This window comes from Dermacentor silvarum, chromosome 3 (assembly GCF_013339745.2).
Source record: "Dermacentor silvarum isolate Dsil-2018 chromosome 3, BIME_Dsil_1.4, whole genome shotgun sequence".
Taxonomy (NCBI): Eukaryota; Metazoa; Arthropoda; class Arachnida; order Ixodida; family Ixodidae; genus Dermacentor; species Dermacentor silvarum.
In genome coordinates this window covers 183,052,901-183,078,716 of record NC_051156.1, presented here as the reverse complement: position 1 = coordinate 183,078,716, position 25,816 = coordinate 183,052,901, and the positions used below count along the sequence as shown (strand labels likewise).

At 48.7% G+C, this 25,816-nt stretch overlaps 2 protein-coding genes across 4 annotated transcripts in view; both read right to left on the bottom strand.

Annotated features, from left to right (window-relative positions):
- LOC119446219 (serine/threonine-protein kinase TAO1) overlaps positions 1-4,227 on the bottom strand; it is a 46,438-nt gene extending 42,211 nt beyond the window's left edge. Inside the window, exons 1-3 of one of the 3 annotated variants that reach the window (XM_049664008.1) lie at positions 3,914-4,227; positions 2,871-3,023; positions 439-480 (exon numbers count right to left, since the gene is read on the bottom strand). The gene's annotated coding sequence lies outside the window, so the exon portion shown is untranslated. The remainder of the gene's footprint in view (positions 1-438; positions 481-2,870; positions 3,024-3,913) is intronic. The other 2 variants (XM_037710585.2, XM_037710586.2) reach the window with 2 other exon arrangements.
- Positions 4,228-15,490: 11,263 nt separating this feature from the next.
- The window catches only part of LOC125944409 (microtubule-associated protein futsch-like), a 94,652-nt gene continuing 84,326 nt past the window's right edge, over positions 15,491-25,816 (bottom strand). The window contains exon 21 of the mRNA XM_049664864.1: positions 15,491-15,931. Within this exon, the coding sequence (XP_049520821.1) occupies positions 15,805-15,931 (127 nt within the window). The 3' untranslated portion in view covers positions 15,491-15,804. The remainder of the gene's footprint in view (positions 15,932-25,816) is intronic.

Genomic DNA, 25,816 nt, shown 5'->3' with positions numbered 1-25,816 from the left:
AATTTTATGATAAAGATAGTCTGGAAACACAGGACTCGCCGGCATCAACATTAACACGATGCCATGATACAGAGCAAAATTTGAGGACCCCGTGCAGCAGTAAGGCTAGGCATGATGTAGCTCGTAAAAAAACATTGGGCTTTCATCAGACATTTCTGTAGTTTTCACGCTGTGCAGTGATCCATACACGATCGTCAACACGAGACCTATGCACATGATTTGATAAGAGGCTTGATGCTTATGTAAATGATTTTAGGTGTCAGCTGAGAAAGGAAACAGCTGGAAAGTGTGACAGAAAAATCCAGCACAAAGCATGAAGCATTGCAGAACTGAGAACATTTATGACAGTCTCTTAAATTCAAAGAACGCGCAAGATGTTTTAATTAATGGTGCCCTGAAAACCGCCAAGCACACAAGGTTATAATGTACAATACTCACTCTACATCTCTCAGCATATTTTTCAACTGGAAGAAGGTAGAACTGCAAGGCAAAAAAAAAAAGGGGGGGGGGGGGGGGGGTCATCCATGCATTGGCATGTGGCACAAATTTTTCAGACCAATAACAAACAATAATTAGGACTCCTTGAACCGGTGACTTGAAGAGGTCATTCATTCAACCTGGTCGTACTGAATAGTCCCAATAGGTCAGTCGTTTAGTGATTTATTTTTCAGTTCCACCACTGCAGTTGCAAACCAACTGAACCACCACTGCAGTTGCGAACCAACTGAACCAATCAATGGTGCAGGAAAAAGATGTCTGTATAGGTTGATGCTTATTTTATGCGGCGATGGCAGTGCAGGCAGACATGAATGGCACCAATCGTGAGACATTTTAGTACAGCAATGGGCAGGTCGCTGTTACTCGCGTGACCATCGGTCACCATGCCACTCTTTGGTCGCCAGTCGCGGTCGGACGGGTGACCTCCCTCAATCATCAGTCTGAATGTACCCTTAGAGTTAGAAATGGCATCACCAAGTATTAGCATCAGCCGCACAATGCATGAACATGAATGCAACTAGCATTTAGAAATTTTTTTACTTCTTTATATTGCAGTGCCAACAGTGTCCGCCATGGTTCCACTATGCACATGATTTAATAGTGGGCTCAATGCTTCATGTAAACAGTTGTAGGTAATGACTTCAAATTAAACGATACAGCATAAGGACAGCCGTACAGCATAAAGCCGTACAGCATAAGGACAGCTGGTCGAGTTGGCATGGCAACATACAGGCTTTACAACAGGGGCAACTATGAAGGAGGGTCACTGCCTACAAGCATTTCCTTCTGCACCCTCCTCCCATTGCCCCCTCCGACAACAAAGGAGCACCAACTGATGTTCCGGTAAGCTGAGCCTGGCTATTATGTGAAGCCAGTGCATTCCAAACATGCTGTTCTCTTTTCTCAGCAACTCTCAACGTGCTACACTTACAGCTAAAAGGAAAGTGAGAGGGCTTAGTCAATGCACCAAGCATGCATTCTGTTCTCCTTGCCCATACCCAGTGCATTCTCTGCATGGGCAAAGTGTACGCAATGCATCTGCTTCTCTACATTGAGGAAGCTTAGTGAAGGAGCTCAATGTCGGTGCAGCTGAAAGCAGTGAAGAAAGTGGAACTGTTTGAGAAATAGAGTTTGACTAAGCTCAGAGCATTCTAGAAGTCAAGCACAATCAATAAAATCATATTCCATACCATCCTCCCACGCCCCTAACAATACAGGAAAATCATGCATGTTGTCATGTCTCCATCCCTTCAAACCCCCCCCCCCAGAAAGAAAGCTTGGCACCGACCCTGCCTCATGCCCCTAAGCTACATGCCTCCTAAAGCAAGCACAAATAGACTACCACCAATAGGGCTGACAGCAGAGCAAGTTGGCATGAATGTGTAAACACAAAGTGCTTGAGAACACAGGACACAAAAGAAAGATCGGGAAAAAACTGCAAGTTCCTGCACTAACATTTTTTTGTGTCTCATCAAGTTGTGCACTTGAAATGTTCCAATTTAACCTGCCCCACTTTCCTGCAGTTCTCGAATGAGGTTTCATGGCTGTGGAAAGCCATCACACTTAGTGAAACCACTTTACACGACAAGATGACAAGGCCAAACAGCCACGTCCATACCACGTGTATTGTAAATCATGTATTTCCTTAAGTTTAAAAATTGGTGCTGCCGTGCAATGGCAGCATGTGTCTGTCCCTACCCACCCCCATCTCCAACTCAACACACCTACAGCACACTACCCTGGCCTCGAACACTTGTTTTACTGGTGCACAAAACATTCCCAATGTGTGCTGCAGTTGAGTACCACAGCCTTATAATGATATACAGATAGTCAAACAGTAATATGTATGCTTCCACATAAATTTAACTACACGATGTTGTAACATAGCTTTTTATAGAGGCTACCACAACAGGTAAAATCTGGCATACACAGCATAATGTCCATAAATTTCAAGGCAAAAGGAAGACATAGCAGTAAACAGCCCTCCTAGACTTTTCGAAAGCTTGACAGCTATGTATGCAGTGCAAGTGGACATATTAAGTGCATTCCAAAATGTAAATGTGACCTGTGAAAGCAGGATAGCTCCTTACATAGTCATGGTATTCCTTTCCCAACTCCACCCTAGCACTAAACTTCCAGTGCAACATCCTACATCGAAGACATTATGAAACTGTTGAACGACGATTGAATTTCAATATACAAACGAGCCAATCCTACTATCTCGTGATAAAGTCATCAGTTACGCGTTCTTCAAACACAAGCAGAGCTTTCGTGTACGACAATTTGATATATTTTCGTTTGTAAGCGCTTGTGAGAGACATGTAGCCGATAGCAACCACCGAGCTGTCTGTGGGGAAAATTTTGGGAGTTACCTTAGTGAGCAGCCGTTCTTTCACACAGGCCGCTTCTAGCACTGCCCCACGTCACAGTGACAGACAAAGCCGCCGCCTTAACACGAAGCTGACTGAAGCACTGTACCCAAGTCTCGACTAAGGTGACTGTACCTCCGACGACTGTAGGAGCGTCTGCGAACAATTGTCGACCACGGGAGTCATTCCCACGCAGAACAAAACAGTGCGCGACATCGGTACGTTGTTTTCGCGGTCTGATCACAGGTACAAATAAAAACAAAAATAAAAAAATATATAGAGAGGAAGCACGCGGCTGCGTCAGAGGCAAAGCATCTTTGACAGGTTCACCACGGAAACGGCGGTTGCCGTGCTGGCGTCTCAGCGTTGCTCGCGACGCTATTGCCTCCGAGGAGCGTCCCAAAAATCGTCTGAAACATTTGATAGGCCGGACGAAATTACGATCGCGTGTAGTATACGCACAGTTACATTCATCGAACTGAGTTTCTGCACACTGGAGAATCTCTGGGACGGGGAACGTCGACAGCCAGCGGCAGGCGTTGCGGCTCAGACGTGACTGCTCGGGCTTAAATAATGCCTCCAACGCGCCTTCTCAAAACAACAACGGGTCATAATGCGATCGAAGGACATTCGGACGCATTTCCGCGGTTCGGTTTGACAGTGCACAACGCCGGCGGTCCTAACATCGGCGCGTTTGACACGCCAGGCGGTCCCGAATGAATCATGACTAAAAAACGAAATTATTGGGAGATTTCGACAGACGCACCACTTCCGATCGAAATGCCTTTCACGGCCGAACAGTCAGATTAAAGCCCTTAAATGGACATCTACGAAACAGCGCTGTCGGAGACACATTTCATAACGAAGAAGCGCACGATGCGATACAGTCCCTTCGCTTCACAACCTCGCGAATAGAATGTAGCCGATGCCCGCCCTAGTGCATTTAAGCCTAGACAGTGCATTGAACCGCACTAAAGTCACCGCAAAGCGACTACGGGCCGCAGCGGTTTCCGATCTGGACTGAGACACGCTTGGATGGTACTCACACTTGCTTGGCGTCGTTTTCTTCTTAAATGGACAGGTTCTTGTCCAGTTTATTCACCACGAAAGACGCCCTTCCGACCCAACACAGATCAAAAATGGCGTACTGTTGACATGCGCACTTCGACACTTCAGAAGAAAAGCTAGATGCACCCTGTCGATGAAGGAAGCACAGAATTTCGGACGAGAACTCGTTCAAGTTTTCTTGGTTGCAAATTGTCTTTACGCTCTTTATGTAGCGGTGAAAACTTCGGTAAAAAGAAAACAGTCAAGCTGCGCCGAGCTGAAGACATATGTAAAATTCCATTGGCTGCTGAAGCTTGAAAGAAATTGGCGTTCGGCGAGGCTAAACCATTTTGTTAAATTATTGGCCGCGCATAAAAAAAAGTTATGTGGATCAGATAAGAGGAACAAATAAAATATACATCATTCTCACACAATACAAGTGATTGTTTACTTTCGCTCCCGTGTGAGTTCCACCGCAAAGAATGTTTAAAATGTGAATTATGTCCAAAACAACTTTTTAAACATAAAACTTCCGTTGATTACTGTGTACACGTAGTATAAACGCAGCAAAGCTTATTATTTACGACTAGAAAAGTTATCATAATGAAATGGTTATTTTGAGGGCGCTCTTGTTCTGTGCGACCATGGTTGTTCACATCCCTTGGCGCAAATTTTCGAAATTGTGTTATGGCACCCGCTTGCTGCCCGATCTTTACATTCTAGTAGCATTTCATCTGCACACTTTGTGGTTGGGCCACATCGAGACGTACAATTGGGTAGATCTAAATCTACGCTAAAACTAGCTTGATATTGAGCTATTATGTTTACTAGGGAAGTCTGGAAGCCAAGACCTGAAGAGGCGATCGCACGAGCACGATTTTCACAAGTTCCAGTTTTCAGTTTTATTTGAAATTACATTCCTACAGATCAGTTTTATTTTTGCACTCTTGCACCGCCCGATTCATGGTCGATCCCCCACAGTGGATGCGACAGGACACTGAGAAACAACAATTTGTAGAGCTGCTTGGCACCATCGTCGATATATAGACATTGTATTGATAATTCATGCAATCACCCGAATAGCATCACCGTAAAGCGCAGTCACAACGTTTATAAGGGATAACACCGCACCTCTGCACCACACATTCGATAAAAGTGGTACTTGTGACCTTCTGTTGCAGCCTGCGGCGATCGCATTCACGTCCACTTCCAGAAAGCCACGCTAATGCTTCCCGGTACGTGTGCCTCCCTGTCACACCTCCCCGCCAACACCACCCTGGCTACGCCTCTGTCGTGCGGATGTCTTATTTGTTTTCGAGATGGTGCACGGCCGTTCGGACTCCATTTGGATGTTCTATACGAACGAAGTGTTTTCACTGGGATATAGCTGAGAAATAAGCTAGACGCCAACACCCCAAAGTGTAGCGCTCCTCCTTCCTTTCCTCGCGTTCCTCTCACTGTTATCATTCATTTTCGAGTTTTTGTGCTACAAAGATCATGTTAATCCCAAGGAAGTATCCCCCCCCCCCCAAAAAAAAAAAGGCGAGCAACCACACCCTGTTCACACATTGCTATTAATGCGATAGCAATTATATGGACACTCAAAGAGGATTTCTGCCGTCGCCGTCGCCGTGAGGTTCCGTATGAAGTCAACGGTGATGTAATCGTCGCCGCGCGCCGGACGCTGTATGTGCGAGTGAAAGAGCCCGAGGAACGTGGGCTTTCACGGGGAGCGAACGCACGGCGGAGAACAAACGCGCGTTCTGCGCCGTGCTCCCTGAAAGGCTGAAGAATTAACCCTTTGCGGTCCGAAACTTTTACCCACTTTCTGGCCGTCTCGGTCCGAAACTATTTTGCCAGTTTATAGCGCTGCAATGAAAACCACAAACTGTCGACGAAAAACTCATAGGATATTTATTTTTTTTTTCTTTAGCATTCTACAGGCAACTCCTCTGCCGATACTTGTCCAGCGTGTGATACCGCTCGAAGCATTTTTCTGGGTGCAGGCCAGGGTTGTTACTGCAGGTTTTGCAGAAAAACAGTTTCACTCCTGCCTCCGTTTGTTTTTCAATCGCTACAAACAGCACAGTCTTTGCTATTTCGGCCTGGGATCTTGTAGATAAAATGGTTCCTCCCATCTAGCCTTTCCTCGCACTCCTTCTGCGCAGACGGGCCCCGATTTTTGGCTCTATAGCCCTCACGTCACCCACCAGCTGTTGGAAGAGGTTGCGGCGGTACTGCAAGTGTTGCTGTTGTTTCTCAGCATGATTCTGCAGCTGTGTGCACCTCAAAATAAAGCTATTGACAATGTAAACCTCTAGAAGCTTTCACTACATGTACCACCGTAAAACGCACGCAATGAAAAAGTGGTCATGCCTCTCAGCAAACCGCGCGAACGTGTTGTTCCGCGCGCAAGTGAGAACGCTCTGGTATCCGGAAGCCGTGCTGAACATTGTGCTGCACCCTAGTGCAAAGAGAAGTAAACTTCAACAAACAAAGTTTAGTTATCCCTCAAGAGATGGCTCATCGTGTTTATTGCGCGCGAACGTGCTGTTCCGCGCGCAAGTGAGAACGCTCTGGTGTCCAGAAGCCATGCTGAACATTGTGCTGCACCCTAGTGCAAATAGAAGTAAACTTCAACAAACAAAGTTTATTTATGCTCCAAGAGATGGCGCATCGTGTGAAAAACCGCGAAATTTAACCTCCAAACCCCCGTGTCGGGCTGTGCCCGACAGCGGAACGCTATGGCCATGTTGCGTTGTCGGGCCCTGCCCGACACCGGACCGCAAAGGGTTAAGCGTCTCTTTCCTCATTTACATCACCATATATAGAGAGAGCAAACACGACCTCTTCCGTCGCGCGAAAGGCCGTGGGGGGAAGGGAAGGAGGGAGAGGAGGCGACGTTTAGCTGCGGCACCAAATGCGTATTTATATAAAAACGTTGCGAGGGATGCCCTCATTCCCTCACCTTAACGTCGGAGTGGACTTCGCCGAGCCCGTTCGCCTGACCGTCGTCCTCACTGTCTGCTCGCCCGGTCAACGACGTCGTCTCCACCGATTTCCTCTTCGCCTTTTGCTATCCACGAGCTGGACTTAGTTCTTGCCATCTGCGCGCTTGTCTAGCGCAGCCGTTTTTCGCGGCTAAGATGGCAGGGGCGCCCCCAGTTTCACCGGCGCAGCCGACCGACCACCCGCTCCCTCGTACGTAGCTCGTCGCGCAAACGCGCGGTGAGCGTCGCCTGCCCACGATCTCTGTGGCAGCTCATCGCCAGCGCTGAGGCAGTGCGGTTGCACCACGAGCAGGCGCAACGCCTCTGCCGGGCCATCAGCGAACGGCCGACATCTACTGCCTCCTCAACGACCACCTCCGAAACGGGGATGTTCGCGACGCCGCCTCTTTTGACGAACGACCCGGCCAAGCAGCTGCACGAGATCGCCGGGAACCTGCCTACTTCGGGATCCTCCTGCTCCGCTACCGCCGCTGCTGCCTACCTGGCCACTGCGGCGGCTCGGCAGACACCATCGACCGGCACCCTCGATACAGCCGTTTGCGCCCTCGACAACCCGCACGAGCTCTTCGGATGTACATGCTTGCAGGGGATTTCGTCGCTGTTACGGGGTTGCCGGGAGCGTCTCCCGTCGAACCGCAGTACGTCCCACTGCCGATAGACGCAAACCTCGAAGATATGGACACCACTACTACACGTAAGCGTTCGCATCCCAGCGAGCTCGGTAGTGATGATGAGGGTGCCTCGCGCAAGCTGCAAGCAGTCGGGACTGCGCCACACATTGCATCGACGACTAAATTGCCGCCACGTGTCTCAGGTGAAGACGATCGCCACTTCACCCTGGCTAGTGGCATTACCACCGAGGGCGAGTTTCAGCAGGTTCTGTCAAAGGCGCAGAAACGCCGCCAGCGTTCTGCGTTGCCACCGGGCCTAGCCGGGAACAGCGTCCCTTCTCCCGGGACCGAGCCTGCCGTCCCTCCTGCCGCACGACCTACGGCTCCCTGTAGTTCACCTGCGCCTACTGCACCTCCTGCCGTGGATCCCGTTGCTACTGCCGGGGTTCCCACAACTTCTGTGCCCACCTCGCCACTGACAGCCCGCACAGTGCTGTTTCGTCCGGCACACAACGGTGCCGCCTTTCCCCGTACCTCCCGCCTCGCCATCGCGCAGGCGCTCTCCGCGCTGCCTGGAGTAGAGGAGGTACGCGTGAACACGAAGAAGAACATTGTGGCTGCGGACGCGGCATCGCCGGAATGGACGGAGCACCTGCTGGCCACGTCAGAGATCGCCGGATGCCCGTGACCGCGCGCCTTCCGGCCGACCGCACCCAGAGCAGCGGCGTGGTGCAAGGCGTACATGGCAACTACGCCGATGAGGACCTGCTGGCTGCCGTATCGTCGAAGGTACGGGTGGTCGCGGCTAAGCGACAGGGCACCACCCTGGTGCTGCGTTTTGCTGCCCCTTACCCCCCCCCCCCCCCGCAAGGATCTACCTCTTCAGCATGCCCTTCGAGGTGCGGCCCTCCCGGCCTCGCCCTCTGCAGTGCCTACGTTGCGGGTGCTACGGGCACGCCACAGCAACCTGCCAGAGACCGGTACGGTGCCTGCGGTGCGGTGGCCCACACCAGACGCAATCGTGCTGTTCGAGCAGGGTCAGATGCCTGCATTGTGGAGGACCACATCCAGCCGACTCGCCTAACTGCCAGCTATGGCAGAGAGAACGGCGCCTGGCCACGATAAAGGCGTCAGCTCCCACACATCTGTCGCATCGCGAGGCCCAGGCGGTCCTACGGGCTACCCCCACCACCAGCTCAGCAGCAGCTGCTTCTGGACCGCCACGTGTTACACCGACAGGAGGCAAAACCTACGCTGCAGCACTCGGTGCTCCTGACAAGGAGGCCACGACCTCTACAAACCACCCCCAACCCCGCTTGCAGCAGCGTGTACCACAGGCAGGCGCAAAGAAGTGGGGCAGCATCAAGCTAGGGCCGTCCCCGAAGGAGGCTCCTCAGTCCACCAGCGATGAGGAGAACAAGAACCTGCGACTCCTCCTCAGGGCGATCGCCGACCTGCTGCCTATAGACAACCAACAGATGCGTTCTATCTGCCTCAAGGCAGGTGGTCAGCCCCCACCTAGTAGTCAACATGGCTAGTCCCCTCCCGCCTGCAGCAGAACATTGCCGCCGCCGCCCGAGCGTGCTCCAGTGGAATGCAAACTCGTTGCGGCGGCGGCAGGCAGACCTCTCCATGCACCAATTGCGGAGCGAGTACGATGTGCTTGTTCTGCAGGAGGTGTACGCTGCTACAGCCAACCTGCGTCTTCCTGGATACGTGGGCTACAGCAGCCTCACTTCATCATCACCAGCCTCCTCCATGATCGGATGAGACTCTTGCTGCTTCTCCTTCTCTTCCCTTCCTTTCAACATCTTTATCTCCTTTTTCCCCTTCCCCTGGCGCTGCGCCGTGCTCCCTATTGGGCAGCAGAAATAAGCGTCATTTTTCTTCTTCAATAAAATCACTACTACTACTACTACTACTACGTTGCGAGGCTAGAAGGTGGTAAAGACTTCGGACGCTGCTCGACGAGTTTACCGTTCTGATCTCGTCGAAAACCTCCGAGCCGCCCCCAGAGGCCCTGGCAACAGTCACCAACGCCGCGCGCGTTCGGTGCGAGCGCGGGCAAAACGTCGACGGCGTCGACAACAGTTCTGCGCGTTGCTGCGCGTGAATTGATGGTCATTCCAATCTCCATGTTTACACATGCTTCATATATTGTAGGTTAGTCTGGTAAATAGAAAAAAATGTCGCAGTTTCACCCAAAAGGCGAAGCATCAATTGCGATAGCAACTTAGTAGAGAACTATACAGAGTAAGGATAGTAGTTTTATCAGCTGTATAAACTTTGGACATGCAGCAGCACCATGACTTTCATTTCAGTCTGACACTGCGTATATCTTAGTACAAATCACAGTGTGTCACAGCTTGGACGCGCGCGCGCACGCACACGCACACACACACACACACACACACACACACACACACACACACACACACACACACACACACACACACACACACACACACACACACACACACACACACACACACACACACACACACCACACACACACACACACACACACACACACACACACACACACACACACACACACACCACACACACACACACACACACACACACACACACACACACACAACACACACACACACACACACACACACACACACAGCACACACACACGCACACACACACGCACACGCACACACACACACACACACGTGCACACACACACACGCGCACGCACACACGCACACACACACACACACACACACACACACACACACGCACGCACAAAATTGGTTCCAACTGAATAGGCCGTATGCATGTTATGAACTTATATAAAAAGATAATTCGCGCGATTTTGTCAATTAGCAACTCCTGCACTGTACTACTCATCTAGAGAGTAATGTCCGCCTGTTAAATGTAACCCAGCTCATGAAGCAGAATGCTGGTATCCGCAACAGGAATACAAAAAAAAAAAAATTGTTCGACATAAGAAAGCACACCCTCTATAATTCACTAATTCATGCGCGCGTTTCAGTGTTAAATTAAGGCGAGCGTTTTGTGGGCAAATTATCACTACAGTTGATTTTTGTCGAATTTTATTTAACTATTTTTATACAAACACAGGAGACATTGGAAAACTGTTGTGAAATGCTGTAATAGTAGGTTAGTGCTTGGATCAAACATAAAATGTGAGTCAATGACAATCTTGTATGGACATTCGAAAATGTCCTTCCTTCAATTGCATAAGCCCATTCACCAGAGAACTGTGCAGCCAGGTCAATTGACTGCTTCTCTGACATCTGAAATGAAGACATGTACTAACTATCATAAATAGAACATGTACATGGCAACTATTGTTTTGGGTGCTGAATATCTGACCGGACGCTTCGTGGTCTCTCAATAACCCTTTAAGCATTGTACTTAGGAACAGGTTCTGACAAATCTGATTTCTCATGACAAACAATACGCATCGCACATGCACACGCAGTCTCACGCTTAACCTCAAAATAAGCGTCGCAAAAAAGTGACGCGAGCGAGGAATATTCGCATTTCTTCACTTTATCTTAACGTGTCACCACGACCGAAACGTAGTTACATAGTGTGCACGGCATACAGCTAGTACGCAACGGGCACTGCATGCGTGCACATCGGTGCTCCGTGCATTCACGGTGTACTGCAGTCTTAAGTGCAGCTACCAAGGCCACAAGGCATCGAATTTAGGCCGCGCTATTAACATGTCGATTTAAAGCACAGACGAGCTCTCGAAGCAAAGAAACGCAGTCACAACTTTACTTACGCGGTTTATCTCCAAATTAACTCTAAAAAAAAGATAGGTTCGATTAGCATAAATTAGACGTGCGTCTTACGTTGGAATGTAGAGGTCCGTAGAATGTGAAAATCCGCTGGCTCGAAAATTCACGTCAACGTTTAAAACGGATTTCTCGCGATCGAGAAGCGCAGTGCTAAAGAAACCATGCGAAGTGGTGTGGATCAAGCAGCCGCGGAACACTTTTTCCCGCCAGAAGTCCCTCACCCCTCATCCCTGCCCCCCCGTCCCATTTATCGCCATACCGGACCCAACTGACACAAACGGTTGGGGCGACCTGCTGCTCTCTATTAACGCGACAGCGTTATAGGCCCCGTGTCGCAGAAAATCCGGTGTCGGAGTCCCGTGAGCGAAAATTGTCGTATATGTAAAGCTATGTGTCTTGCTATATGACCTGCGGTGCAAAGTTGCTCATACCTTGTCTTACATTCTTGACGAGGTTACTCCTCGGAATTTCGAGAATGACAGCCCACAAACAAATGTCACATGAAACAAAACACCGAAAGCGCATGCCATTAGAGCGCTTTTAATGCGTAGGCATTCTTTGGCCAGTATACCCCAGAAAACTCTGTCCGTCACGCCAAAAGTGTAATGCCTCGTATCTGCACAAATTGCGTAATTTGCGAAGACATTTAACTGTTATAATAATGTAAATGTAGATGATTGGTAGCTTTATAAGTGATAAGGAACAACTGAAAAACGATTGATCAGAGAGAATACCCATATGATCAGATTTATGCAGCATAGCCATAGGGATACATAAGGCTCCATAAAAATGCATGGGGAAGCTTAATTACAGTAGGGGTGGATCAACTTAAAATTTAGGGGTGGGGCAATTTGCAATTTGGGGGTTGGAGGTGGGCCAACTCAAATTTGGGGGTGGGCTAATTTAAATTTGATGGTGGCCCAACTTGAAATTTGGCAGTGGTCCAACTAAAATTTGTGGGTGGGCCAACTTGAAACTTGTGGGTGGGCCAACAGAAATTTGGGATATGCTTACGCATACTTAGACAACTCCTGTATAGTTTCTGCATAATGTTCAACTTTGCATAACTTCTCTTCTGCATAATGTTCGACTTGGTCGCACCGAATAGACGACCATGCTCATTCCTGCTCTTTCCGTTGTGCAGACTGCGCATGCGCTGTGGCCAAGCGGCTTCACCACCGGGCAAGCTACACATATGCACGCAAACGGAACAACGCCGGCCAGATAGCTTTGGATGACAGAACAAACTAAAACAAACAAAACATTAAAAGAACTAGTGACTAACTTGAAAGAGGTTGACTGAACAGTTCATAACATGGAAACTAGGCTGGCCGCAATTGAAAATGACATGGAACAACTGAAGTATTGCGAAGAGATGTTGGCCGAATGTACGTGAAATAAATATGATACCACGAGAGATCAAACCCAAAACCTTGCACTGAAATTGGATGATTTAGAAAGCAGAAGTCGACGAAACAACTTGATCATTTATGATGTAACGGTAAAACCTAACGAAAATATTGTCTCACTCGAAAAGATAGTGAGAGAAGGCATTTTAAAGGAAACACTGGGCATTGAAGTGAAAACCCTTGAAATAATTTATAGGACAGGTACCCGTACATCTAACCGAGACTGCCTGATCATCCTTAGATTGTTTCATTATGCCAGAAAAATTAAATCTTATCTTGCTGCTACAAACGGAAAAGCGCACCATTAAATGTTTCCGAAGATTTTTCTAAAAGAGTAAGGGGAATGAGCACACACTTGTGGCATTCAGCAACAAATGAAAGGGCAAACAGAGCAAAAGTTAAGCTAACGTTCGACAAACTGAAAATGGATGAGAAAGTTTATACTTGGGATTCAGTTAAGAATATTAGGACTGAGTTACCTCAGAAAGCAATTAAGTCTTTCGAAATATTCCCTATCCACTTCGACTTCGATGAAATCCTCTAAAAATAAGAAATATTCAAAATGACAGCCCAGTACCAAAACACTACGAATCCTTTCCGTCAATGCTGGAAGTGTGGTAAACAAATTTGATCAGTTAGAGAACCTAATCCTGTCTTATCAACCTCACATTTTAATAACAGAAACGTGGCTTAACTCTGGAGTAGGTGATTCTGAAGTTATTCATTCTACATACACACTGTTGCCTAAAGAATGAGGGTCAAGAGGCGGCGGTGGGGCGATAGCAATTAAACATAATTTAAGGTCCTCAGAACTTGATGGCATTCCCGGCCATGAAAGTGTGTGGCGCAAAATAACGTATTGCATAACAAATATAACCTATAGGGGGCGTATTTGGGGGTGTATATCGGCCCCCCAAGTTGTGGCGCCTGACTTTACCGATCAGATTCATGATTATCTCTCAAAACATACCGATTCTAGATTAAAATTTATTATTGCCGGCGATTTTAACTTTCCAGGAATAGACTGGAACAACCGTTCACATGACGGCCGTGACGTCGCGAGTTCAGAATCACTGCTTAGCGTGGTGTTCACGTTTTAACTGAATCAACTGGTAACTGATAAGCTATAACACCCGTATCACTTCAACATCAACGTCTTTACTTGACCTAGTTCTTATAAGTAGTGCATTAGGAGGATCTACCGTGTGCCTCGAGAATGGCATTTCAGACCACGAAGCCCCATTTCAACCTAGAATCCCAGTTTCATGCATTCAATTAACTAACAAATCTACAAGAACTCTTGACGCGTTTTACGAACATTGTTAACCATGAATACCCATGGTTAACGCGTGAAATAATCCAACTAAAAGTAAAAATAAAACGATGGCGGAAAGGGGAACCAAGTGCATGTTAGATGATCTTAAAATTTCGGAAGTAAACGCGTGTTTCTTTGACACTACGTTACCTTCATTTAGGGCGCATGGCCCTCACAAATTCTGGCGATATTTGCCAGTATAACGTGAAAAAATAACGCAAATCAAAACTTCGGATCAAGTTATTCAGGATCCTGAACACATTGCTAATGAGATGAAAAACTTCTTTCTGTCGGTTTTTAAAAAGAACATGCTAATAACGCAGTTTTGACACCTTACGCAGTCAAAACACCCAATGGAAGACTTAACTGTAAATGAAGAGGGCATACTTTCTCTATTGCATAAGCTTGATCTTCCAGAAGAGGAGAAAATCTACTGGCCCCGATCAGATTACTAACTCATTCTTAAGTCGATACGTAAGCTGAACATCAAAATATCTATTTAAAATATTCACTTTCTCTTCAAACATCAGTGTTACCAGACGACTGGCGCAAGGCTGCAACAACTAGTAATACATAAATCGGGCTCGAAATTAAGATTTAAATAACTACCGCCCAGTGTTACTAACAAACTCATGCTTCATAATAATGGAACACGTAGGACGGCAGAAAACTAAGTGGGGTGATGAAGTTAGGAAATTTGCAGGCGCAGGTTGGAATCAGCTAGCGCAAGAAAGGTGTAATTGGAGATCACAGGGATAGGCTTTCGTCCTGCAGTGGACATAAATAGGATGGTGATGATAATAATAATAATAATAATAATAATAATAATAATAATAATAATAATAATAATAATAATAATAATAATAATAATAATAATAATAATGATGATGATGATGATGATGATGATATAAACACCACCACAGTTTCAGATCAGGTCTGCCAACTATAACCCAACTAGCTGAGTTAACTCACGACATAACTAACGTACTTTACAATGGTGGCTAATTAGATGCAATTTCTAAGGCGTTTGCCGTTTCTGCACCAGGATTTGCTCACAAAACTATCGGCTTTTGGTATATTAGTAATAAAATATCATCCTGGATCAACAGCTTTCTAACCAATCGTAAACAGAGCGTGGCAATTGATAATCATCTTTCACAATCACTCGACATTTACTCCGGCGTATACTCAAGAATCGGTTCTTGCGCCACTATTGTTCTTGATGTTTATTAACGACATCCAGTTTTTCGTTAAAAACTCCATTCAGATGCGCTTGTTTGCCGACGACTGCATGTGTCGTGTACACAGTCGTGCGCGCGCACACACACACACGCGCACGCACACGCACGCACACGCACGCACACTTATAAGCGGTTCATACATGCGGTTTTATTATACAATCTATGCGGCATGTCCTCATTGCGATGATCTTCATCGTTTACCGCGAACATATAACCGTTGCGGGTACATCCAAAGAAAGCCGCTTTCCCCTTTTCAATTGGCGCGCACTGAGTCGGCATTAAAACTGAGTCAACAAAAAGAAAGAAAGAAAGAAAGAAAGGAAAGAAGAAAAAGAACGGCGACATCAAGTATATGTCACAGGAAACACGCGGCAACAACCTAAGCATAAGCTGACGTGAAAAACACGTCATGCAATATACGCGAGGGCGAGTTTTTCACGCCACGTCGGTGGAGGAACGCGCGCACGTGCATATTGTCCACGCGCATTTGCAAGGCGCAGGTGAAAGCGGCCCCATCTTTAGCCGAGCGTTAATTGCAGATCCAGCATGGAGGAGAGGCCAGTGTGCTGCCGGGTCTTGTTCCGGAAGTGGCGACCGCCCTGATCGCTGCGTCGGCTCGACCTGCTGTAGCCTGCGTCCAGTATCCTGCGTAAAACCGTCATAGTATATTAGAGTTTTTTAATGCATTTAGCATCTATCTATCTATCTATCATCTATCTATCTATCTATCTATCTATCTATCTATCTATCTATCTATCTATCTATCTATCTATCTATCTATCTATCTATCTATCTATCTATCTATCTATCTATCTGTAGAGGTCACCAATGATAGTTGGGTGTCGCAACTATGATGCACCAAGATTTATACAAATGCCACGCGTATCTGGACCGAATCAAGGTAATGTTTGCCGTTGGTTGGAGATACGCAGATTATTTTCTTGGATTCCGCCTAATTACATAATTAGTCTTAATTATTGAACTTCTCATTATTATAATTATATGGAAACTGTCAATGAGGAAATTGTAGAGCAACATTAAAAATTCGTCGGGCCTTTCACTCCCTGAAGATGATTAACCACCGAAGCTGAAACGTGTGGCCCCGTTGTTTATCACTTGGTTAATCCCGAGGGTTCAATAAAGTATTTATCAATTATGAGGTTACACACTCGTTTGGCTGCGACACAGAGAACTACGACACTGACGGTATGCCCGCAGTCCGCCGTTGTCGCTTGCGTTCGATGTCTCGAGCTTGCTCGGAGGCGTGGTGAGCAGCATTCGCCCGCCATTGCCGCTTGCGATTCTTCGAAATTTAATTGCATCAGAATTAAATCTGTCCATTTCGTAAGACAATGAATGGCTCATATCCTCTTAAGCAATGGCTCATACCCCCGTAAACGTGGTCTTCCCATTACGACGACAGAAGAGAAGTGAAATTCTACGCTGGAATGATGAGCGGCAACGCAGCCGGCTGTGGGAGAAGACAACGACGACGAACGCTTGAGCAGTGGCGCGAGTGCGTGCCGAGCACGAGCGCAACTCAGGACGCCAACGAGCCAGCTGCGGAAGAAGACGACGCTCGAGCCAATGCTGATGATGATAGTTTTCTGTACACAGGCGATTTCGCCTAGCCATATATACGATTTCGCCTATACATATAAAGCTTCGCTTTAAACCTCTCGATACAGCTTTATGTTGCTCAATACGTGCTACATAAAGTGTTTTTCCGAGCGTGAAAGAAGCCCGCAAAGTGCCTCAAGCCGCCAGTAGTCACGCGGCAGCCAGATCCCCGGTTGAGCATTTCACACATCGGTACCTCGCACTCGATGATCAAGCACACGAGCGTCTACTCCTCGGGTACGCGGCTAAGCATTTCGCGTGTCGGCACCTAGTACCCGCGACTAAGCACATCGGCGCTGACTTATCATATTGGCACAATATCTCGTAACGATATATGTATTATACCATCCCTTCATAACGAGAACCCTCATCATGAGCTCCGTTCACTAGGCCCCTTGGTCTGGCATAGCTACCTGGCTGCAGAAGTGAGGCATCACACAAAAGTACAAGCTGGAAAGCTGCATTGCTGCCTCTCTATCGGCGGCTCTCTAATCCTAAGCGCTACAGCCATTGTCAAGGAAAGATGGCTCGGAAATCTGCTGAGAGCCTCCATTCAGTAACATGGCCGATTCTATCGAAAGGAAAAAAAAATTATCACTGATTGCATTCGAGGCTGCTATCAATGAGGCAGTCTGCAGCTACACACTGGAACTATACGTACATACTCATGCCCACACAGAGTTATGCGCATCACTTTGTAACGCAGGCAGCATGCTCTTTGTAGAGCAGCAGTCGAGAATGCCACACCGGACCAGAGACCACATGTCCAACAAGCCCCGCTTTACAAGACAAAACAAAGACTACGAATTTGGTGCCTTTTAGAGAACCGAAGAGAAGGAGAAACATTGAGATCTGTTTTCTCAAAACTTCCCCGCCCCTTTTCTGCTGAGCTTTCGGAGGCGATTTCTCTGTTACCGTTTGGCCTATTTTGGCTCCGATTATTCTGTGATGTTCCTTGAGCTACAGTGCAGGTCGTGATCATTCTCGCTTTCTTATAGCTTGACTTTTTCTAAATTTATGGTGGCTATTCGTTCACCCCAGAAGTGTGCCTGATTTGAAGGTAAAATGAAACATGACAATCCAAAAAAAAAAGATTGTGTTGCGCAAAAAAATAAAATAAAGCGACAACGTCAGACCATCAGCACTCATTTAGCTATGCAGGCAATACTCAACGAGCCTTCTACTGCATTTTGTTGCTATAACAATTATATGGACACTCTAGGCGCATTTCTGCCGTCGCCGTCGCCACCGCCGTGAGGTTCTATATAAAGCCCACGGGCGATAAAATCGTCGCCGCGCGCCGTATGGTCTCTGTGCGAGTGAAAGTGTGCGAGGTTGAGCCGGCGATCGCGGCTCAATCTCGCGCACGCAAGGGCGGGAAGGAAGCGCGCCGTCTCCCAGTCGCAAGCACGGTCGCAAGCAACGCGCCGGAAGGAGGGTAGGGAGGGAGAGGGGGGCACGTTTCACTACGTGCCGCCCGAGCGGCCACGCCCGCCCGCCGCGAAAGGCTCCGCAAGGCTCCGGGGAGGGTAGGGAGGGGGGAGGCCGCGTACTACGCCGCGCGCTCCAGCCCGGGCGGCTGTACCTTGAAAGCCAACAGCAGCGGGGGCAGAGTCCTTCCTCCCTGCGCTGTTTTCGCGGCTTCGCCTTGATGCGAGCGGTGGCACGAAGCTAAATTCGCTCGCTGCTATACTGCCGCGCTTACTCACTACAGCATTTTGACAGCGAGTTTCCGCGGTCGTCGGTTGAGATGCGCTCATGTTTGCTTATGCGCGCATGACACCAAGCTTGTTAATTCAGTTCGCATGTTTATGTTTACAAGGTTACACGGCCGATAAAACTATTATCCTTACTTCGTATAGCTGCCCCTAAGTTTGCTATCGCAATCGATGCTTCGCTTTTCTGGCGAAACTGCGACTTTTTTTCACAAAAGTGCTTAATGGTCGTCAGAAAGAACTTTGGGCAAGTTAATTTAGATACTTGCTATGTGAAGCAAGAGTACGTTTAACACGCATCTTCTGGAAGCTGGTTGGAAGAATGTTTGGAGGATCACCGTGCGCCCACCGCGGCGACGAGATCGTTTTGCAGGTCTCGTGTTTTAGAGCGCTAGCTGCGTTTTGTGTTGGTTCCGCAACAACTCTGAACAATCTTGGTATTAAACCATGTACTCAAGACACACAAACTATACGGGTGAGATAGTATGGGGTCATCTGGAAGAATATCTATTTAAATTCGGCGAATCACAGTTTCTCCGCCCCTGGTATCGCCGTGCGAGGCAAATATCTCCCGAGGCCAGGATAATCCCTAAAACTTCCTTCTGCCTCTGTAACGGCTTTGTACTCATGTGCGCCGTGTGACATCGATGAATCTGACGCTGACAAATAATGCCTTTCGCACGTACGCTACAATAGTTTCCTGAAGTGGCAGTTTCCAGTGTTCACTAAAGAAGACTTACGGTTCTGTTTGTTCAGTCTGTTTTGTTTATGATGAGTCGGTTTCATTGCATGTTTACGGTAAGTTGTAGATTTAGAGCGCAGCTCTTAGGAGCCCATTCCTGCGACGAGCGTCGGCGTCGGTGTCCTCACCGAAACCGACCAAACAAGCAGAGCGAAGGATGAAAGACTGTGATAGCGAAGAGAGCGAGATGAGGAAAGTGGACGAGGAGGATGCAGCGGAATCTTGAGGTGGAAAGCGGAGGAGGTGGATATAGCGAAAACGTGAGAACAAAAGCGCAGTGCCATGCAAGATGGGCTGCGCGGCGACGATGGCTACGAGATGGCGCCAGAGTAGCGCGCGTCAGACATATGGAAACAAAGCACTGCATAAGTGGAGGTCTGTTTGCGGCAGCTGCTGTGAATCGCGCCTACACGTCACCCGCACGCTGCCTGTCGCGATCTCTCGATTAGCGAGGCAGTTGCGCCACGCTTCGCCCCATTTGCCACGGGCTGCACGAGGCAGATTGTCCGCGCCAGCCAATATATCGCTAAATGCGCTCAAATTTTGCTTTAGGGAGCATCGTAATCGTCGGCGGACATTTTTTACCGACTCTCGAAAAGCGCCTTCTGGCGAAATATGACCTTCAACATCGCGTTTGTGCTCTTTAATGGCTTTGCATGGGAGATATTGAGATAAGAGGCTTTCGCTGCTACCGAAGCGGTTCACGAAGACTGTTCTGATTTTCTCGTTAATCAGACAATGATGAACTATTTGTGAGAAGCCTACAAATATTACTAGAGTGACTGCAGTGGTCATGAGCGAAACATGTAGGCTTGCGCGTGTGATATTCGGCTGCAATGGCAGTGGATGCGTAGCGACGCGGCTTCTCTATCGATATCGCTGGTGGGATCCAGTGTTCACTAAATATGACTTACGGTTCTGTTTGTTCAGTCTGTTTTGTTCACGGCCGCTGGATAAAAAAAAAAAAAGAGAGGTGCGGCCTGCCGCGTCGGGCGCGCTGCAATGGAAGCGAAAGTGACGGCCGTAGTTGCATTGTCGGCCGCTTGGCTGGGCCGAACGGCGCTAGTCATCGGCGATGGAACGCTTCGGCTTGCATGCGCGACGGCGTTCCAAGCGCGTTCCTGGCGCATTTGCTATGCCGATGCCAGAGAACAGCCCCCGACGCGTGGCGCCGCGGCGGATCACACCGTTTTCGATGCACGCGGCAGGCCGCATCTTTTTTTTATCCAGCAGCCGTGGTTTTGTTTATGCCGAGTTGGGTTCATTGCATGTGTACGGTAAGTTGTATCCTGCGTCGGCGACGGTGTCCTCGCCGAAACCGACCAAACAAGTATATATACAGCGAAGGATGGAAGAGCGAACGCGGAGCGCAGCGGCGGATGAAAGACTGTGGATGGAGAAAACTTTATTTCGTCAAAAAGCATGTGCGGACGATTCCGTGTTAGATGGCCATCAACCCATGGTTGACGGCGACCTGGGTGGCCCACTCCACGACGCTGGTCTGTACGACCGGGTCTGAGCTGGCCAACACGGCCTCCCACTGCTCGAGAGAAGGATCAGGCATAATATCCACCGGTGGCGACAATATGCTACATTCCCATATGATGTGGTCATAGGTTGCCAGTTCCTGGCACCATCTGCATTCCGGCTTAATCTCCTCCGGGTATATTTTGCTCAACACGTATGGATTGGGAAAAGACCTAGTCTGCAACCTTCTCCATATGCATTCCTGCGCCTTAGTCATCTTCTTGTCTGGGGGTGGGTAAATCCTCCGCTCCAGCTTATAGTGGTTTGTAATGTCGTGAAAGGACACCAGCCCATCTCTCGTGGACCTCCCTGGAACGACCAGCCCACCTGCTCGGCTGACGAAACCTCTGACGAAACCTCGAGCATTTATGTGAGCCGCCTCGTTCCCAGGATTCCCAGAGTGTGCTGGCACCCAGACAATTTCCACCTCCCTAGTCTCTCGTCTCGTGGCCCTATTCAGCAAATGTGCCGCCGTGACAGATATTCTGCCCCTTGCCTAATTTCGGATGGCTGTTTTTGAATCGCTGAGAATCAGGTCAGATTCAGTATTAGCTATAGCTAGCGCTATTGCCGCTTCCTCTGCAGTTTCTGAGGAGCGGGTTTTGACCGATCCAGAGGCGATCGAGCGTCCCCGTCCGTCCACCACCACAATCACAAATGCGTCCTTGTCCTTGTACTCCGCAACGTCTACATAGACTGCCCCGTTGTACTTCCCGTACTTAGCATGTAAAGCTCTAGCTCTTGCCTTCCTGCGTTCCTCATGATGTATCGGATGCATATTCTTGGGCAAAGGCTTTATGTATAAGGTCTTGTGGAGTTCCCGCCGCACCTGAGTTTTCATGTCCCCGACAGGAGCCTTAACCCCAATACCAATCCTCTCCAATATGTCCCTGCCCGATTTAGTTTTCGAAAGCCTAGCGAGCTGCATCACCAAGTGTGCCTCCCGTAGTTCTTCCAGGGTGTTATGCACCCCTAATCTCAGCAGCCTTTCGGTAGGCGCATTGTTAGACAGCCCAAGGGCCGCCTTATACGCCTGCCTAATCATAGAATCCACCTTGCCTTTTTCCGTCGCGTCCAACTTCATATAAGGCGTCGCATAAACTATCCTACTGAGCACAAACGCCTGTACTAGCCTACACAATTCCTTTTCCTTCACCCCTCTTTTGCGATTGGCGATTCTCCTGATTAGTCTCACGGTGGCGTTGACCGTATTTTTAAGCCTTGCCAAAGCCTCCCTATTCTTCCTGTTAGTCTGCAGATACAGACCTAGAATCCTAATCGTTTGGGCCTCAGCGACCGGCATACCCCCCACCTTCACCTCTAGCGGGGGTGGCGGAACACAGTGCCTCGCATGCAGTCCTCGTGGTTTGTCCCTAACCACAAAAAGCTCGGACTTGGGCTGAGAGCACGTGAGTCCCGCCTCCCCCGCTAGCTTTTCCACAATATCCACTGCTCGTTGCAGTGTATCCTCCAGTTGTCCTTCACTGCCCCTGGTAACCCATAGAGTAATATCGTCCGCATAGAATGTGTGTTTTAGTCCCGATATCTCTTCCAGCTTCGGCGGTATCTTAATTAAGGCGAGGTTAAACAGGAACGGCGAAAGAACTGACCCCTGCGGTGTCCCTCTGGCCCCCAACGTGAAGGAATGCGATTTCACTTCTCCGACCACAATCTCTGCAGGCCTGCCCTCCAAAAATGATCTGATGTAGCGGAAGGTTCTACCCCCTGGTCCTATGTCTGATAGGTTCCTCAATATTGCCTCATGGGCAACATTGTCAAAAGCTTTATTTAGGTCGAGCCCCAAGATAGCCTTGGTGCCCGTACCGTACCCAGGATCAATCACGTCCGTTTTCAGCTGTATCATGACGTCCTGCGTAGACAAATTGGCCCTGAAGCCAAGCATCGTTGCAGGCAGAAACTCCTTGTCCTCAGCATACCCCTGAAGCCTGTTGAGGACCACGTGCTCCATCAATTTGCCCACGCAGGATGTGAGCGAGATGGGGCGCAAATTCTCAATACAGAGCTTCTTCCCTGGCTTAGGAATAAATATAATCCTAGCATGCTTCCACTGTGCCGGGATCTCCCCGGCCACCCAATACTTGTTCATCAAGTCGGTGAGCGCTCCCACCGACTTGAAATCCAGGTTTCTTAGCATTTTATTAGTAACCCCGTCCGGACCCGCGGCCGACGTAGTACGGAGCTGCCCCAGGGCAAACTCCACCTCCGCCACCGTAAAGTCCTCATCTAGTACCGAATTTTCCTCTCCCGAGTAGTGCGGCAAGCAACCGCCTGCCCCACCGTTTATGTAACGATCCCGGAGTTCCTGCATAAATTCTGCAATCGTGCCTTGATATTGATGCACTAATCTAGCTATTTGTCCCCTTTGCGCCGACTTAGTTACCGCCGGATCTAAAAGGTGCCTCAACAACTGCCATGTCTTTTTGCATCCGAATTGACCATTCATCCGATCACAAATCTGTCCCCACTGCTTGCACTGCAAGTCCAACGTGTAAGTCTCGATTTCTCGTTCTAGCTTGGCCATCCTCCTACGGAGGACTCCATTATGTTTTTGTTTCCTCCACCTCCTCAAGAGACTCGCGTGCGCTTCCCACATGTGTAACAATCTAGAGTCCGCCGTATAGCCCTCCTCCTCCATCGGAACCTCTTCCGTGGTACCCTTTACATCCTGCTTGAGCGCCTCAACCCATGCTTCCAGGTTCTCGATTTCCGCAATCGCGGTGTCTGCCCTGGTTTTCCGAAATCTGTCCCAATCCGTCACTCTAGGCCCATTTACCTTGTCTTTATGCTTCGCAGCACTAAACACCGTGGACTGTGATAGCGAAGAGAGGGCGAGGAGGAAAGTGGAGGAGGAGGGTGCAGCGGAATCTTGAGGTGGAAAGCGGAGGAGGTGGGTATGGCGAAAACGTGAGAACAAAAGCGCAGTGCCATGCAAGACGAGCTTTGCGGCGACGATGGCTACGAAATGGCGCCAGAGTAGCGCGCGTCAGGCATATGGAAAGAAAGCGCTGCATAAGCGGGGGTCTGTTTGCGGAAGCTGCTGTGAATCGCGCCTACACGTCACCCACACGCTGCCTGTCGCGATCTCCCGATTAACGAGGCAGTCGCGCCACACTTCGCCCCATTTGCAACGTGCCGCACGAGACAGATTGTCTGCGCCAACTAATATATCGCTAAATGCGCTCAAAGTTCGCGTAAATCCCGTTTCACATGGCGCGATTTCGTGTGCGAATTCGCACTTGCGAATCCGAAGCTGCGGGAAATAGGCCGCCGGACCTTTCGTTGGTGCGATTTTTCGATGTTCGGCGTGCTGAACTTTTCTGCGAAAACGCAGATGCGGTGGAAACAGACGACCTATAGGAGGCGGCTCGCTTTGTTTATTTTTTGTTTCGTTAACTACGTTAATAAAACTTTCAGGAGTTTAAATATATAGTTTAGAAACATTGCAGAGTCGTTATTTTATCAAAAAAGTTGGTAAAACATACACCGAACAATATACGAGTTTGCAAACCCTGTGCTACGAGTATGCGAAAAACGCAGCTGCGTGGATCTATGTAAAAGAGGAATGCGATTTTCGCATTTGCGGAAATTGTAGCTGCGAAAAACGCCCTACAAAATCTCACCATGTGAAACGGGCTTTAGGAAGTATCGTAATCGTTGGTGAGCCTTTTTTTTTTTTCGACTCTCAAAAAGCGCGTTCTCGCCAAATATGACCTTCAACATCGCGTTTGTGCTCGTTAATGGCTTTGCACGGAAGATATTGACAAAAGAGGCTTTCGCTGCTACCGAAGCGGTTCACGAAGACTGTACTGATTTTCTCGTTAATCAGCCAATGACGAAGTATTTGTGAGAAGCCTACAAATATTACCAAAGTGACTTCAGTGGTCATGAGCGATAACATGTAGGCTTGTGCGCGTAATATTTGGCTCCAATGATGAAGCAGTGTCTTCTCGCCACCTGTTAAGGGAGCCTACATGCAAGCGCTCTTGCATGTAGGCTATTGATATCGCTGGTGGGATCCAACGCCTGACCATAGAGAAAGAAAAAAAAAGTAACTTTTTTTCTTTCTCTATGGCCTGACGCCGCAGGCACAGCAGCCCGATGTTCAAACCGTACGCATGCTTCTCTGTATCGACGCCAACTATAGTCGAGCACCTCTGGAAGGGAATGACCTGTATAACGAAGGAATAACCCTGTCCCCGTTCTTGTGTGAGCTGTGCGGTGCGTGATCTTTACAACGAAGTGACCTGTATAACGAAAGATTTCGGAGGCCCCAAGCACTTCGTTTATATAGAGGCGTTCGAGTGGGTTATATATACTTGACACGATTGGCACCTACCTACACGTTCCACATAGCACAAGCTTGGAGCACTTGTGTGCGTGCTAGCTTCCATTCGGCCACCAAGCTTAATGACTTTCTTCCTTGGAGGACACCAGGCGGAGCGCCGAGCAGCGAGGACGGACTCGCACTACGCTCCGCCTTCTCAAAGGTATTCAAGAGGAATTTTCGCTCAAACCCATCTGAAAATCGTATATTCTGCTTCGTGAAGTTGTGAGGATCCCGTGGATATCACGATCTCGGACCAGGAACGACTTTTCGAGGAGAAACCACTTTCGGAAGATTGGAAGCACAATTAAGGACGCTAACCCTCACGACGACTACGGCCGGCGTGACGCGTCGCGGGAGACTCTCGCACGTGCGGGGTGCGACGGCTTTGTGTGTCTGTGTGGGCGCACGGACAAACAGCAAGTGAATTTGGACACTTACCGACACGGACGAAGGACTCAAGGTGAGCGATATTTACCTCACCTTCGTGCCCTTGTGTGTGAAACGCTAAGAACACTAGCGGGAAACGCGTAAGCCAACAGCACGCCTAGCTGGGCTTGATCGCCTTTTTCGCCATATGG